Source organism: Mustelus asterias, chromosome 3, assembly GCF_964213995.1.
Source record: "Mustelus asterias chromosome 3, sMusAst1.hap1.1, whole genome shotgun sequence".
NCBI lineage: Eukaryota > Metazoa > Chordata > Chondrichthyes > Carcharhiniformes > Triakidae > Mustelus > Mustelus asterias.
This window is the reverse complement of record NC_135803.1, coordinates 115081249-115097814: the sequence shown is the minus strand read 5'-3', so window position 1 is coordinate 115097814 and position 16566 is coordinate 115081249. Positions and strand designations below refer to the sequence as shown.

General features: G+C 40.0%; 1 protein-coding gene across 8 annotated transcripts in view; it reads right to left on the bottom strand.

Moving 5' to 3' along the window:
• foxp1b (forkhead box P1b) overlaps positions 1 to 16566 on the bottom strand; it is a 502439-nt gene that overhangs the window by 24064 nt on the left and 461809 nt on the right. For all 8 annotated transcript variants that reach the window (XM_078209450.1, XM_078209454.1, XM_078209451.1 and 5 more), the window contains 2 exons: positions 11274 to 11395; positions 5930 to 5999 (listed from right to left, as the gene is read on the bottom strand). In XM_078209450.1, coding sequence (XP_078065576.1) covers positions 5930 to 5999; positions 11274 to 11395 — 192 coding nt within the window. The remainder of the gene's footprint in view (positions 1 to 5929; positions 6000 to 11273; positions 11396 to 16566) is intronic.

Below are 16566 nucleotides of genomic sequence, written 5' to 3'. Positions count from 1 at the left end.
TCCTTTTCTCCCCTCTAATCATTCTACCAATCACTTTAAATCTATGCCCCCTGTTCACTGACCTCTCTGCTAAGGTAACTAGGTCCTTCTTATCCATTCTACCCAGACCCCCTCACAATTTTGTACATCTCAATCAAATCTCCCCTCAACCTCCTCTGTTTGAAGGAGAACAACCTCAGCCTATCCAATTTTTCCTTATAGCTGTAATTTTCCAGTCCTGGCAACATCTTCGTAAATCTACTCTGTATTCTCTCTAATGCAACTACATCCTTTCCGTAATGAAGTGACCAGAACTGCACATAGCACTCAAGTTGTGGCCCAACTAATGTTTCGTATAGTTCCAGCATAACCTCCCTGCTCTAAAATTTATGACTCAGCTAATAAATGAAAGGATTCCATATGCCTTCTTAACCACCTCATCGACCAGACCTGCTACCTTCATGGAACTGTGGGCATTTATTCATTCAGTATCTTCCCATTTATTGTGCATTCCTTTGCCTTATTTGACCTCCCCAAATGCATCATAGAATAGAACCATAGAATCGCTATAGTGCAGAAGGATGCCATTCGGCACATCGAGCCTGCACCAACAACAATTCCACCCAGGCCCTATCCCTGTAACCCCAAATATTTACCTTGATAATCCCCCTGATACTGACGGGCAATTTACCATGGCCAATCCATCTAACCCGCACATCTTTGGACTGTGGGAGGAAACCAGAGCACCTGGAGGATACCCACACAGGCATGGGGAGAATGTGGAAACTCCACACAGACAGTCACCCGAGGCCGTAATTGAACCCGGGTCCCTGGCGCTGTGAGGCAGCAGTGCTAACCACTGTGCCACCTATGTCACCTCACACTTCTCCGGGTTGAATTCCATTTGCCACTTTCCTGCCCACCTGACTAGTCCATTGACATCTTCCAGAAGTCTACAGCAATCCTCCTCACTATTTACTACATGGCCAATTTTTGCATTGTCTGCAAAGGTCTTGAACATTTACTCTACAATATGTACCACAAAGAGCAGGGAACCTAGCACTGAGTCCTGAGGTACCCCACTTGAAACAGCCTTTCAGTCACAAAAACATCCATCCACAAATGCCCTTTGTTTCCTCTCACTGAATGAACCTTCCCTTGGATCCCATGGGCTTCGTTTTAACCTAGTCTAAGATTGGAACCTTGGCAAATCCATGCAGACTACATCAACTACACTACCCTCATCAATCCCCCTTGTTACTTCCTCAAAAAATGTAATCAGATTAGTCAGACATGACTTTCCCTTATCAAATCCACGCTGACTCTCCTCGATTAATCCATGCCTATCTAAATAGTGGTTTATCCTGTCCCTCAGAATTGATTTCAACAATTTGCCCACTACTGACATCAGACTGACTGGCATGCAATTATCTCTCGCTCCCCTTTTATACAAAGATGCAACAGAAATCCTCTGAAGATTCCTAAAAAGGGCTTGTAGAAGGACTACTTCAGTCAAAAAGCAAACCTCAGGCACTGTCGCTCCACTAAACCTAAATATAATAACCAGCAGTTCCTCTGTTCTGCCTATGCAGCTGATTCCATGGCAATTGAATCATTGCCTGATGTGAGTCATGCATCGCCTTTTCTCTCTGTGTCTTGCGCTGTTGCACTCAGCAATGGCTGCTACCTGTGCTGCAGGCGGTAGGCTATACCATTAACAAAGATATATTTGGAAATATGATCTGGAGATAAATGCTCCCTATGAATATTTTCCACATTGTCCAAATATGCAGATTTTTCATCAATTAACATTAACAAGACTTTAGCAAGTAATGATCTTTCTCTCATATTTCATAGTTTTGGGAACCCATTTTTAGATGGGTAATTCACTACTGATTATGGACATCTACTCTTTTTGTTAGGATTACAAATCAAATAGCAATATAACAAAATATTTACTTCACTTGGGAGCTGTCCATTTCAGCTGAATAACCTGTTGAAACTGTCTGATTCCACAGCTAAAGAGTGGGTTGCTCACGCTTGGGGCAATGCTTCACAGCGCTAATCAATGCCTTCAGGGGGAAGGCATTATATATATTATACACACACACACAAGGAGATATATCGGCCGGAATATTACCGGCATGCCCTCCCTGATTCTGGGGACGGGCGAGGCTCGGAGAATGGCATTCTCCGTTGGCCTCGGGGAAGATCGTACAAACCTCGGGTGGACGTGCTGGTAAAATTCCACCCATCATCGCAGTCAAACATATAACTAAAAACACATAAACAGAGAATTTAAAGGCTGAAAGACCAGATAGAGCTCGCAGATTTTGTGGTAAATCTTCAGATCATCTTTTCTCAAATGGCTTAGTCGATCATCCAATCATCTAATTGTCATAGTTCTGTAACATTACGTTAAAAATAACTAAGCAACCTGTTCCTCCTGACAAAGCTGGAAAAAACATTCCTTGTTTCAACCCAGCCTTCACTTGCCATAATGTCCTACTGTCACGTTTCTGCCTTAAATACAGGCAGTTTTAATGTTACAGTGTGCAGCTCCACAATGCTAAAATGTTGAGGCTGGGCGGGATAAGGCAATTATGAGGTGATGGACTCCCTATGCTCATTGGATGCAACCTGGGCCACATTTTCTTTTTTGAATAAAGTTAAATTTGTTGTTTCAATGACCTGTAATTTGTTTATAATGACATATTTGTCGACCACCATGTAAGAGCCAATTTTATAAATGTGCTTCCCTGGAGCTGATTCTTGCCTGCCAGGAAAATACATATCAGTCTACTTCACAAGACAGAGATTAGGAACTCACCATCTACAGGAATGTAGGTCTGAACCATGGCCGTTCTCTTCATGGAAAACCCTACTGGGTTTCAATGTGCCACTTTATGCCCACAAATTCATCTTTATTGCTAATTTTCCTCACCCCCCCATACTTCTTAATTGCAAGCTTGCTACTATGTTTATTCTATTCAATGTTTTTATCCAGATGTTCAATACATTATCTGCATCAAGAGGACAACACCCAATTGTAAATGTATTTGCTTTTTGTCTATGCAGCAAGTATGGCAAATAATATGATTACGCATGGGTTAAATACCATGACAATTTGCATGGAGGTTGGTGCTTGCTGGCAGCTTTATTTTATGCCTGTTTGGCTCATATATATAAGCTACAAGACTGCTTGCAATTTTTAATATCTTCTGCAAGATAAAACAAGCTTTAAAACTGTTTTATGTGTCTCCAGAGATTGCAAGTTGACAGCAAAAGGTATTGACTATTGTTCTTCAAGGCACCTATTAACATTCTTTCTAATTTTTTCTGTTTGAGGTCAACATATGCTTTGCTAATCAAAACACCACAGAATCATTATGTACGTTGTCGATAACATTTGTAGAAAAACATGTTGCCTACTCAAATAAATGCATTTTACTGACCCCAACAGTTATTTGTCTCTTGGCAAGTATTACATGCTTAGAAATGGGAGTGTTGCTTTAATTTCAGAAGTTTAGTTTGGAGCCCCCACATTTTACTAGACATACTATCCAGCAAAACACTTTGCTGTTTGTAATATATATATAAATGATTTGGAGGAAAATGTAACTGGTTTGATTAATAAGTTTGCGGATAACACAAAGGTTGGTGGATTTGCGGATAGCGATGAGGACCATCAAAGGATACAGCAGGATATAGATCGGTTGGAGGCTTTGGTGGAGAGATGGCAGATGGAGTTTAATCCGGACAAATGTGAGGTAATGCATTTTGGAAGGTCTAATACAGATAGGAAATATATAGCAAATGGCAGAATCCTTAAGAGTATTGATAGACAGAGGGTTCTGGTGTACAGGTACATAGGTCACTGAAAGTGGCAACGCAGGTGGAGAAGGTAGTCAAGAAGGCATATGGCATGCGTGCCTTCATCGGCCAGGGCATTGAGTTTAAAAATTGGCAAGTCATGTTGCAGCTTTATAGAACCTTAGTTAGGCCACACTTGGAATATAGTGTTCAATTCTGGTCGCCACACTACCAGAAGGATGTGGAGGCTTTGGAGAGGGTACAGAAAAGGTTTACCAGGAAGTTGCCTGGTATGGAGGGCATTAGCTATGAGGAGAGGTTGGAGAAACTTGGTTTGTTCTCACTGGAAGGACGGAGGTTGAGGGGCGACCTGATAGAAGTCTACAAGATTATGAGGGGCATGGACAGAATGGATAGTCAAAAGTTTTTCCCCAGGGTGGAAGAGTCGATTACTAGGGGGCATAGGTTTAAGGTGCGAGGGGCAAGGTTTAAAGGAGATGTATGAGGCAAGTTTTTTACACAGAGGGTGGTGGATGCCTGGAACTCGCTGCCAGGAGAGGTAGTGGAAGCAGATATGATAGTGAGTTTTAAGGGACGTCAGGACAAATACATGAATAGGATGGGAATAGAGGGATATGGTCCCTGGAAGGGTAGGGGGTTTTAGTTCAGTCGGGCAGCATGGTCGGTGCAGGCTTGGAGGGCTGAAGGGCCTGTTCCTGTACTGTAATTTTCTTTGTACTGATGAGGTTTGCAAAGGTGAGGTGAGCTTTTGCACATCTGAGTGGGGAAGCCCTTGTGCAGCTGCATGCCATGTAACGCAGGATAAAATGTGTAACTAAGACTGGGATTCTTCCGGGGGCTGCATGGACTACAGATTCTAGAGCCGAGTGCATTTATGCATTGGTACTCCAAACCAAGGGCTGGCGGGTCTGCTCAGACCCCCTGTCTGGCACATAGCCCCAATGCAATTGTGCGAGTTGGAAGGTATTAATGCTGCTGGTTAGAAAAGTAATAATTAAGGCTTCTTCTAAAAGTCTGCTTGTTAACAGTTTGCCTAAAAAAAAGACACCTGAAATTGTCTCTTGGCTTTTTAAAAAATCTTTCATGGGCACGGGCATCACTGACCAGGCCAGCGTTTGTTGACCATCCCTTATTAACAATGAACTGAACAAATTGTTAAGCCACTTCAGTGGGCAGTTCAAGAGCCAAGAACAATGCTCAGGCTTATGTAGGTCAGTCTTGATAAGCATAGCAGATTTCCAGGACATTTGGGTTTTTAATGACAATCAATGGTACTTTCATGGTTATTATTTTTGACCTAGATTTCAATTCCAGACTTTTAATCAAATTTATATCCCATCAGCTGCCTTGATGAGATTTGAACCCGTGTCTCTGGAGCATTATCTTGGGTCTCACTAATCCAGTGTGCCACCATATTCTTATGTTGCCTAGTCTGCATCAGATGGGTGTGTTTTGTCAATTTTTAACCATTTGGTGAATTGTTCCAGTATAGGACAAGGAAAATGCAGCAGGACCTGACCAGCCCCAAATGCAATTGCACCACTTCATGTCATGAATGATCACAGGGCTTGTTGGTGGACAAATACATACTTCGAGCTGAAAGTGGTTGAATGAACCACCGGTGGAAGAAGATATAAATGCAAAATTTCCAAATGGAATTAAAACTGTCGAGTTTCAGAAAATACAAATATGTTCATGATAAAGAGACTGAACAGAATTCATGCTGTCTTTGTGTTTCCTCCATATCACCAGTAACAATAGGGGGTCATGTGACACTGCATCCCATCATTCAGTCATTAATAGTTGTGCTGGAGTAATTACATTTATGGTTCCTCTCCCTCAAGCAAGTCTCTGAAATAAGATGGTGGAAATTATGATACCACTGATAAATATTAATAAGTGAACTTTTAATTTTTGCCACAATATTCAAAATGTGAAACAACCAGCTAATGCTCTAGTGGCTTACAATGGGTTTGCCCTGGGGCTTTATTGCATTATACACTTAAAAAGTTTTAAAGAAATTAAATTTTAATATCTAATTAGTGAAAGACTCAGTGTGGAGCAAGGGCTCTGGGTACCGTGGACTTTGCAGACTGAATGCATTTGTTGATCTTACCTGTAAAGCAGCATTAAGTGGTGATCCGTATGCAAGGCTGGTCTGTATATTTTTTATAATAGAAGGATTGCTGTGTGTAAGAAAAAAAAGGATAAGTCATATTCACAATTCACTTTGGATAAGTAAATGATGTACTGCAGGTATTAGTGTATTAGGTTCCATTCTTCGAACAGAGAAAAAATACTTTTAAACTGGTCTCAAAATTGAAAGAAGCTCTTTAACTGACATTGCCAATTTTTTAACCGATTAATTTGAATTTAAAGTTACTGTAATGCTTCTGGGTCCATTTAAAGCATGGTTTAAAAAAAGCTTTTAAAAGTCTTTTTTTAAAAATCAAACTACAAAATATATTAATTTATTAACTTATTTGGATATCATTCAGCAAATGGATTTGTCTCTGTAGATCTTTGATGTAGACACAGAACAAAATATAATCCTATTTAATCCCTACATAATTTGATTCAAAGTAATGTGCCAAAAATAAAGTGGCATTCTATCCAAATGCATACAATTCAAAGTAAAAGTAGCTGACGTATGTAATTTTATCAGGAATTCCTGCTGATACTGTTCAAAGACATGACTCACAGAGCAATGCACAGTTTCTAGATCTTGCAATTATTCAGAAAAGTTTGGAGATGATGGGTGATAATTATTATGGCTCAGAGTATAAAGCTGCTGGACGCCTTTTTATTGAGTGCAAAGGATACACGGTGGAGCCCACTTATTATCTTGGCCTTTTGGCAAGCAAATTAATAAGATTAAGGAGAGTATTAGATTAACCAGGCTTATAAAAGTGAAATGAGAAAGGTTATATAGAAATGAGAAATAATACTGCAAGAAACAGATATTAAGCAGGTGAGGTACTGCAAGTGAAGATGAGTGGCAGAAAATAAATGCAATATGAACAGTAGTTAGATAAATGCAAGGATTGGGATGATAAAGATTAATATGGGGGGGGGGGGGGAATGTCAATTTACATGTAGGCTAGGTGTCATCATTACTTAATTGGAAGTTTACGAAGATACAAAAATCAAGAAAAGTGACTTTGGCTTGGAAGTTTATATATTTTTAAAATATATACACATGTACAAGTGAACACAAGAGTGGATCTCCCATGACACCGCTCACGATGAGTTGGAAGAAATGCTGTTTCCAAATTTCAGGGGTATTTTATCATTAACATTCAGGCTGGGTTTTACCAGCCCTTTGCGGATGGGCTACAGATGGAAAGGCTGGCAAAATGATGCAGGGAAGTATTGGTAAAAAGTATTGGGATCAGCCACCCACTGAAGCGAGCTCGCTCCCTGTTTTTGGCCCCAGGGGCAGGACTCCTTTTGCCTCAGCAAAGTTCCAGCCTTCATGAACCATTTTAATCATTAATTTACGATGATTGAATATGTCAATATTTTTTTTTACCGATGTTGCGTAAATCGTACTTGTGATTGTGCCCATTTTCTTGTTAAAGAATGGGCGCTTGAGTGAAAATCTTGCGAAATTGTGACATTTATTGTTTTAATTATTCTAATTTTACTTAAGTAGCCATTTTTAATCTCAACTTTCTGGAGGACAAGGGACAAGAGAAGTATGAGAAGGGTGATGGGTAGATTCTTCCTGGCTCCAAGGAAGGGTTTTGAAGGTACAATCAGGAGCAAGAACAGAGATAGGGGGAGAAATAGAGTTAGAGAAATCTTGCTGGAGGAGGATGAACTTTGGCAGTGATTGGCAGCAGCAGGTAGTCAATTCTGAGCAATTAAGGGATGAATGAGGACAGGGAGAATTCCACTGGGATCTTCCAACACTGGAGCGGACTCCCACTGAGTGCGGACCCTGGAAGCTCCATGACGGCAGTCTCCTGGCGACAGGCCAGGAGTCCATCAAAAACTGGAAGTTCCACAAACTAATTGTAGGGGCTTTGAGGGTGAAATGATTGAATCCTCGAGAGGTTTTTCCTCCACTATAATCGCCCTACCAGCTTCAGGCCTCTTTACTTCTAGAATTGTATTGGTGCCTCTGAGAATGCTTCCAATTTGAGGGGACTCGTGCTCTCCTTTCTGCCTGAGCAACATCCACCTCTCCCTCTGGCTGCCGACCATCTTTAGCTGAGGGCCCTAGGATTTGGCATGCAGTCCCAAGAACCAGTTTGCTGTCGTTAATTGGATGGTGGACATGAAAGCAACCAATTAGGATGTCACCTTCTGGAATATCCTATCAGAAATGGTCACAACTCCTGAATAAACCTGTCATTATATGATTTCACTTGATGTTGCAAATTGCAAGGATGCACCAGGCATTTAGCCGTGCTGGAAGTGGTGGATGGGGTTGGGATTTTGGGAGTTTGACAGGACTGGGATGGAGAGTTCCTGGGCTTAGGTAACAATTCAGATGGCTAGAGCCTAGTTGCTTTTTGGTGGAGGAACTGAGATTTTCCAGTACCAAAGTCATTGTGGAGTTTAGAAGTAGGGGGAGTTCTAAAGTCTCAAAATTCAATGGGGGAGAGCCCTGGGGTTTGGCAGAACTGGACATTGCTACAACAGATGGCATGGGATGGGAGTAGAGCTCTGTGGTCCGGCAACACTGCTGTTCATACACATGCACCCATTTATCTGCACCCTAAACTAGGTTACTTAATTGCACACAAACCAAAACCCAATTATCAGCTGCAATACACAGGTTAAGAAACTAATTTGGGGCATTTCTTGTCTGCTTGGTACCACATCATGCAGTGCATTACCCCTGAGCCATACAGTTTTAAAAAAAGATGAATAAAGATTAAAGGGATAGGATAATAAGCAGGCTCCATTCAAGTTTGAAACTATCAGATTAGCACACCAGCCTCACTTATACAACTGGATCCAAAACATTTTTAAGTTTGTAGCTGAAATATGAATTGAGGCAGAGCAGAGCATTTTTTCATTGTTTGGAATGGACTGATTGTACATCATAAAGATTTTGAAATATTAAAGAAAAGGTTCACGTTATCATCTTATTCTAATCATCGTGTCAAATAAGAATTTATTTCCCTGTTTACATCTATTCTTCTATGCCCTAGCTTTCCCCCCACTTTTTTTTTTAGATATTCTACTACTACTATCATATGCTGAATTATTCAGCCAGCAGAGGAGGAGGAGGGAGTGGAATCTTACACAGTCAGATAACAGAATTGTAGTATTGCTAATGGAAGTTTTCCTTCCCCCAAAGTGATGTCCTCCACAAAACTACTCCAACCATAGTTGGACTGAAATCTTGTGAAATATATCCAATAAGTGTCACTATGTTCCGCAGCAATTTGAATTACTATATCTGGTTAGGCGTTGAATACTTTAATGCTAGGTTATTCCAGGATTCTACCTTTCCAGAACTTCTCCCTCCCACTCATCCAGCTGCACTGAAAATAAGCACAAATGTATTGGATTGATATTTTGCTGCATGGAGACAATAGATAAATCATATAGTCTTTTCCCAAACTATTCCATCACTTTGATTGTAAGTTTTACCATGTATAACCTGCTTTGTATTGCAATGAAATCAGTGAATTTGTACAGAAGTTACACTGAACTATTGGAACAGTAAGTTTAATACAAGAATTTGCAGTGTCATCTAGCAAACAATTTGAATTATGACATTTGGTTCAGTGCAGATGATGCTAAGAGCATGCTTGACAATGGGGAAATCTATGCTTGATAAATGAAGTAGCTGAATCCTTTACGTTTAGCTTAGAGATGTGTGATTGTGTTGTGCTAATAGAATTGAATTGTTGAGTTGCCATTATTACCAGTTAGTAGATTTAGCATCTGATTTTTTTTAACTTAGTACAGTATGTGAGTGACATGGATACAGGCAATGTTACTTTGTTGTAAGCTTGAGTTGCACTGGAGTTGAGCTCTTGCACTTGATAAAAGGAATACTACACAATATATTGTTAATTTCCATATTTGAAGTGGGATTAGACAAAGTCCAAGGATGTGCAGATTAGGTAGATTGGCTGTGCTAAATTACCCCTTAGTATCCAAAGATGTGTACTTTAGGTGGATTAGGGGTGATGGTGATTGGGCAGGCGGGGGAGGAGGTGTGGGCCTGAGTAAGATGCTGAGCCGGTGCAGACTCCATGGGCCGAACAGCCTCCTTCTGCACTGTAGGGGTTCTACGATTCTATGAAATGTTGGCAGCTTTGTACAGTGTTTTCATGATGAATATTTAGTACCTGTTGAGATATTTGTGAAGCATATTGCACTAGTGATTTCACCCATTAATAAATCTTCCATCTTGCTTCATCTATATAGATCTGATAATTTTTCTAGTAACCTTTCTGTATTGACTGTAAGATCCAAAGGCCAATTCCTTTCTATGCTTATGTTCAGTTATTAGGATTGTAGGATTCTTAAGAGTTTCTCATAAGAAAGTTTTCTTGTGTGATTAGATTCTTGTGATTATACTGTGAATAATAATGGGGAGCAATTCTAATAATGGGCTTCAGGATTGAGTTTGGAACAATATTTCATGATGCAACCTGGAACCTTCTCTTTAACCAATCACTGGATTTTCTAAAATAGAGCTCTGTTATAGGAACGCTGCACTTTGAATAAATTGCAAGTTGGTCAACAAAATGATCTGTGTCTTTAATTCGACAACATACACTACAGTACAGAAACAGTTATTCTTATTTGACATATTAATACTCAGGGAAATCTGACAGATAGTAACCATGCAATGCAAAGCAGAAGCAAAATAGTAGCAAGCAAAAGCTCTTACTGTGCAAATTGTTCATCAAAGCTTTCATCAGGGTAGTATTTTCGAGGACGACCTCGTTGAATGTGGCGACCGCGTTTAAATTCTTCATCATCAACAGTCCAAAAGGACCCAAACTCATCCTCTACTCTGATAAAGCACTTATGCAGTGACAAATTGGTGCGTATGGCACCCTGGGATTATAGCAGCAGTCAAGCAGATGCGATGGAAAAGACAAACAAGGGTAAGGGGATATGGGAGAGAACAAAAATCACACACAAGGATTGGGTAAGGGAAAGGAGAAAAAAAAATGAAATAAGCAAATGGTTTGTGGGGTTAATATGTGTAGCCTGCAAGCAGAAGCATATGATGCAGAACACTAGGCAAGCAGATGGAAAGGACATGGGGTGGGCACCATGGCATACACAGGGGAAAACAAGGGGAAAGGACCCTGTGACAAAGCACTTGCTTTCCATGCCCCACATTTTCCTAGACAGCAAGAATATAATCAAGCGACACCCTCCCCTCCATCACCTGCAAGCAGCCATAAGCTGTAGGTTAAACTACATGGGAGCTAGCTATGCTAGGAGATTCAAGCAATCAAACATGGTGGACATACCCACTGATCTTTTGTGGCCTTCGTTTTTGGAACTCTATTTCGTCCACTGTCCATACTGCCCCTTTAACATTTTCTACTCGAACAAAACACTTGTGAAGACTAAGATTATGGCGCACTGCATTCTATAGTAAGTACAAAGAAGAAAACATTCAATATTGTATCTAAAAGAAAGGAAGTATAAATTGTAAGTGTTGCCAAGGCCAGACTAAAGAATTACAGAATTCAATCCTGCTGTGAGTGTTTTCAATAATGGCAGGCTCTTGTCAAGCTACTGTGATTCATCAATAATTAACTCTTTGATCTTTCTCAGATAAATAGTTTGTGAAAAATAATACATCTGTGCCATTTCCCTATAGCCAAAAAGTAAAGTGTACTTGGTTTGCTATAAAACTGTGACATAATTCCAAATAAGGTAACACACAAGCTATTTTTCCTATAGGTAATCTCATCAAATTCAGAATAAATGACAATGCATGAGACAGCAACATTTTTTATTTAGTGACTGGCATTAGGAATCAGCATTTAAGGGAAGTCTAAATATGAACCTCAATTTTGCACTGATTATTTGTAGCACGAGTGGTCATAGTCTGCAGTACTGTGCTTATTTGGGATAATCAAAATTATGTATGAATTGAGCAAATATACAATGGGGAAGAACCACGAATAGATCTGAATTAGCAAATTCAGGCTGTTTTGGGAGCTACTCTGGAGTAACAGGTCACACAAAGAGCATTATTTACATCTTTTATTATTCCAACATTGAAGTTTAAACATAATTTTAAACAAACATTTCTGTCTTTTTGTAACATTACCAAATGGACTATTCTTGCAAATATCTAACATTTGATTACCAATATGGAGCAGAATTCAATATTGTTGAGAGTTTTGACTGCACGTAGCTAATCTGGCCAAACTAATTCCACTTAAGATTCAACAGTCTTCAAAAGGATGCCTTTATCCTATATGCCCAGACTGGATTTGACTGATGCTCACCAAGATGGGAAGCAATGCTCATCTACCACGTCACCCAGGGTCGACTGTGAAGCCATTATATTCACATTGGCTGAAGCATGTATACATACATATAAAAAAACCTCTTATTGATGAATAAAGTAAAAATTGCCATTTGTTCATATATTGAATACAAAGTTCTGGTAGTGTGTATTACATAGTTAAGGTTTGAAAATATATCCATTTGGTGAAATGGCAATATATTGCAATCATTTTATTTGGCAATCTTTTTAGCAAATTGCGGTCATTTTTAATAAAAGACTTAAACGAGTAGAAAAGAGTTCATTTTTTCAAATTATTGTTTCAGAATAACCGTGGCATCACTCATTTTGAGTAGTCCTCCGAAAATCTTACCCATAAGTGAACACAGTAACACTTTCCAGAGCTACAACCCTCTTGTTCGGCCATATTCCACTCTTAATGAAATAGCATGAATAAAGTAAACAAGAGATTGCTTCTGACTTGTCAGAACCAGTTGAGGCTCCTGCCCTATAGCAGTGTGTTTAAAGAAAAGTCAAGGAAAGGATCACAAGTTATTACTGAAGGCATATATATATTTGCTTTTCACAGGCTATTTATATGCAGGCTGGCTATTCATAAATAGATGGAAGCCACTTTCATACATAGCAAACCAATTCTGTGTTTCTGCAATACTGCATGCTGCCATGCAGGACTGAGTCACAGTAGGGAAGATGAATGTTCATCACTAAAATGTGCCCCATGGAAGGACTGTCAGCAGTTGGTGGAGCATTCTGTTAAAGAGTTGAATGAATCTACTGAGCTGATACTTGTCAAAGTCACAGCTGTAGATCTGACATGTTGAAGATGGACTAAATCTGCCATGTCGTTTAAATAAGGTGTACGCATCTTCAAGAATCTTTAGATGAGAGAAGTCTCATTTTACACAACTACATAGGCTGCAAAAACACAAAACAAAATTGGGGCTACATTTTAGATAAGAAATATTTAGCAGTTAAGAAACAAGTAACAATTTGGTAGTACTTTTATGACACAACAAGAATGACACTGAAGAACAGCTCCATTCCAGTTTTAATTAATATTAAGGTCAGGGTTGAACAGCTACTGCATTAAAGCACTGGATGTGAATGGAAGATCTGAATCTTAACTGCCAGTCAAACTCATTCTTTCTTTTGAGGGTTCGTTATGGCCACTGTGTATTCTGCCATCCTTTCATTTACAAAAGATGACAGACATGCAGCAAACAAATCCATTTCAAATGGGGGGGGCGGGGATTTTACAGCCTCACTTGTCCTGAAACAGTAAAATCCTGCCCAAGGTCAATGGGCCTCTCCATGGTCCGTCCCGCGCCCGCTCAAATTCCCGTGGTGAGTGGGCCAGTAAAATTCTGGCCAGGGTCTCTTCATATGGCACCTCCTTGTTGATCATTGAAAAGGCCAATCCTCAGGTTCTGCTGAAAGTGCCACATATAAAGCTACTAAGTCATTGTTGGGTCCCTGTTTTCAGCATTGACATCTGCTGCCAAGCCACTGTAGCCACTAGCCATCGTGGTGGTGCATGCTAAACAATAGGAGGTGTCAATATTTTCCTCCTTCATCAGCCAGTGACCTCCATGTGTGACAATAAATGTCTAGGACCTTCATGTCATACTTGCAAGCATTCTTGAAGCAGCACTTTGGGCATCGTACTGGTCGTCTGACTCCGGCTATCTCACTATACAGAAAGCCCTTGGGTATGCAACCACCCTCCGAGGGCAGATATGCCCTGGCCAACAAAGCCATCTCTGCTTGGGAGCTCTGCCTTGGAGGACAGTCATAGTTGTGATTTTGACCTGCCAGAATATACACATAATGTACCACAGACAACCAAGATGGAAACTGCTGAGCTTCTTTTCTTGTTATTGTAATTTGTCTGTGACCACTGTGTGGCATGTATTAAAACAGACTAAGGCTACTTCCAGTAATCCTCAACTGCACCTTTGTGCAGGTTGACACAAACAATGACAGTAATGACATTTATAGCGGTATATGAAGAGTAGATCTTCTTATTCTAAGAACACTGTATGTTCAAGGGTTGGGTATTGGTAAGGAAGATAAATCTTCTGCATAAAAGGGAAGCCAAAGTTTTCTTCTCGGATGTCCTCAGAAATTCTTTTACGTAATTTTTCCTTCTGAAAAATTATCTAAGCTCCAGGTACATTATACAGCATTATAGTTATCTGTTTATTTTCAGCCTTAATGTGGGAAAATGAATGCAATTGAACTCAGCTGCTCTACCATGTACATTAATTACTCCCTGACTATAATTTTGAAGGAACAATATAGCAGAGGCATCCTGGGCTTCAAACACCTTTAAGTGAGTTAGGTGGAGCTTCTGAAACTAGTTACTTTGTCAAGCACGACACAACAAAAACTTTCCAGACCTTGTGAAACAAAATAGGGACTTACCCTTCCCTCATAAAAGACTTTCCATTTGTCCTCATTGTCTATTTTGATAAAAACCCATTTATTTGATTATTGTGCTAATTTGAAGCAAAACAGCTAATTGCAACATAGATATTTATACAATTCAGCAAAATATTCTACACGTATGAGTAATGCCTTTAGCTTTATATAATGCAGTCAATTTCTATTGTGTGTCCATTATTTTTCTATCGAAATTGTTCAAGAATTCGGAATATGTTATGCAATATTAATTAATAATTTTATATGGTAAAGTTTCTTGAACACTATCTATAACAATCACCTTTCTGGCTAAATGTAAGCTCAAGAGTTCTAAACATATGATAGGGTGACACGGTGACACAGTGGTTAGCTCTGCTATCTCACAGAGCCAGTGAATTGGGTTCAATTCCAGCCTTGGATAACTGTGGAGTTTACACGTATTCCCCATCTCTGCATGGGTTTCCTCCGGGTGCTCTGGTTTTCTCCCACAGTCCAAAGATATTCAGGTTAGGTGGATTGGCCATACTAAATTATCCCTTAGTATCCCAAGATGTGTAGGTTAGGGGAATTTGTGGGGTAAATGTCATAGAACAGAACCACAGAATCCTATAGTGCAGAAGGAGGCCATTCGGCCCATTGAGTCTGCACCGACCACAATCCCACCCAGGCCCTATCCCCGCAACCTCACATACTTAGCCCACAAATCCCTCTAACCTACATATCCTGGGACACTAAAGGGCAATTTAGCATGGCCAATCAACCTAACCCGTACATCTTTGGATTGTGGGGGGAAACCGGAGCACCTGGAGGAAACCCACGCAGACACGGAGAAAACATGCAAACTCCACACAGATAGTGACCCAAGCCGGGAATCAAACCCAGGTCCCTGGAGCTGTGAGGCAGCAGTGCTAACCACTGTGCTACCGTGCCGCCCAATGTTTGGGGTTACAGGGATGGACTTGGGTGGGATGCTCTTTTGGAGAGTCGGTACCGACTTGATGGGCCTATAATAAGAATGGGAATAATTTCTCAATAACAAATTTACAGTTTTGCTAGTCTATTACTTCAATTTTGTATGTTGGTACAAGTAACAAAAGTTACCAACAGTAATAAAGCATACTGTATAAGCTAATATTCTTTGGGCTATAAATATGAAGAAAGTGTGTAAGCTAGGCTGAAATTTACAGCTGGAATGTGTGGTAAATATGAATTTCTTGCAGATAATGAAAGGGAGTTAGGTATTAGATAAGGACAGGAGTGGACACTGAATTATTGCCCATTATGGTTGAATAGTTTGCCAACACTCACTGCCTAGTTTTGCACATGAGAATACAACTTCAGAAACATTCTGGAGGATGATAAGGATCTGTGGGTTCCATAGCCCATCAAGTGTCAGTACTTTCAGGAGTGGATGGGAGAAACAAATATATCTACATGCATTATTAAATCAAATATCCAGTATTATGGATATAAGGTCCATCTGGTTAGCAGATACCAACCAAGCAAAAGAAAGAGACAACATAAATAAAGATACATAGAGAAATCAGATGATTTACAGAACAGTGTAGGTCAAGTGTATAAAAATGGGAGAAAAAAAGTCAGATAAAATCAGAAACAAAGATATACAAAAAGTGCAATAAAAAGATTTTAAAGCTATGTTCGAAAAAAAGAAAGAAATCCAAAGAGTTAAAAAAAAAATTGGAGGACAGGCAGAAAGGCAAAGGACAGGATTTTCCAGCCCCCATCGGCAGGTTTCCCCACCACGGATACGGCAAGATATTGGCTACTGGCAAGATTTTCCGGTCCTACTGAAGTCTATGGGCTTTTGCGTGGCTCACCTGCTGCAAGGGGTCAATTCG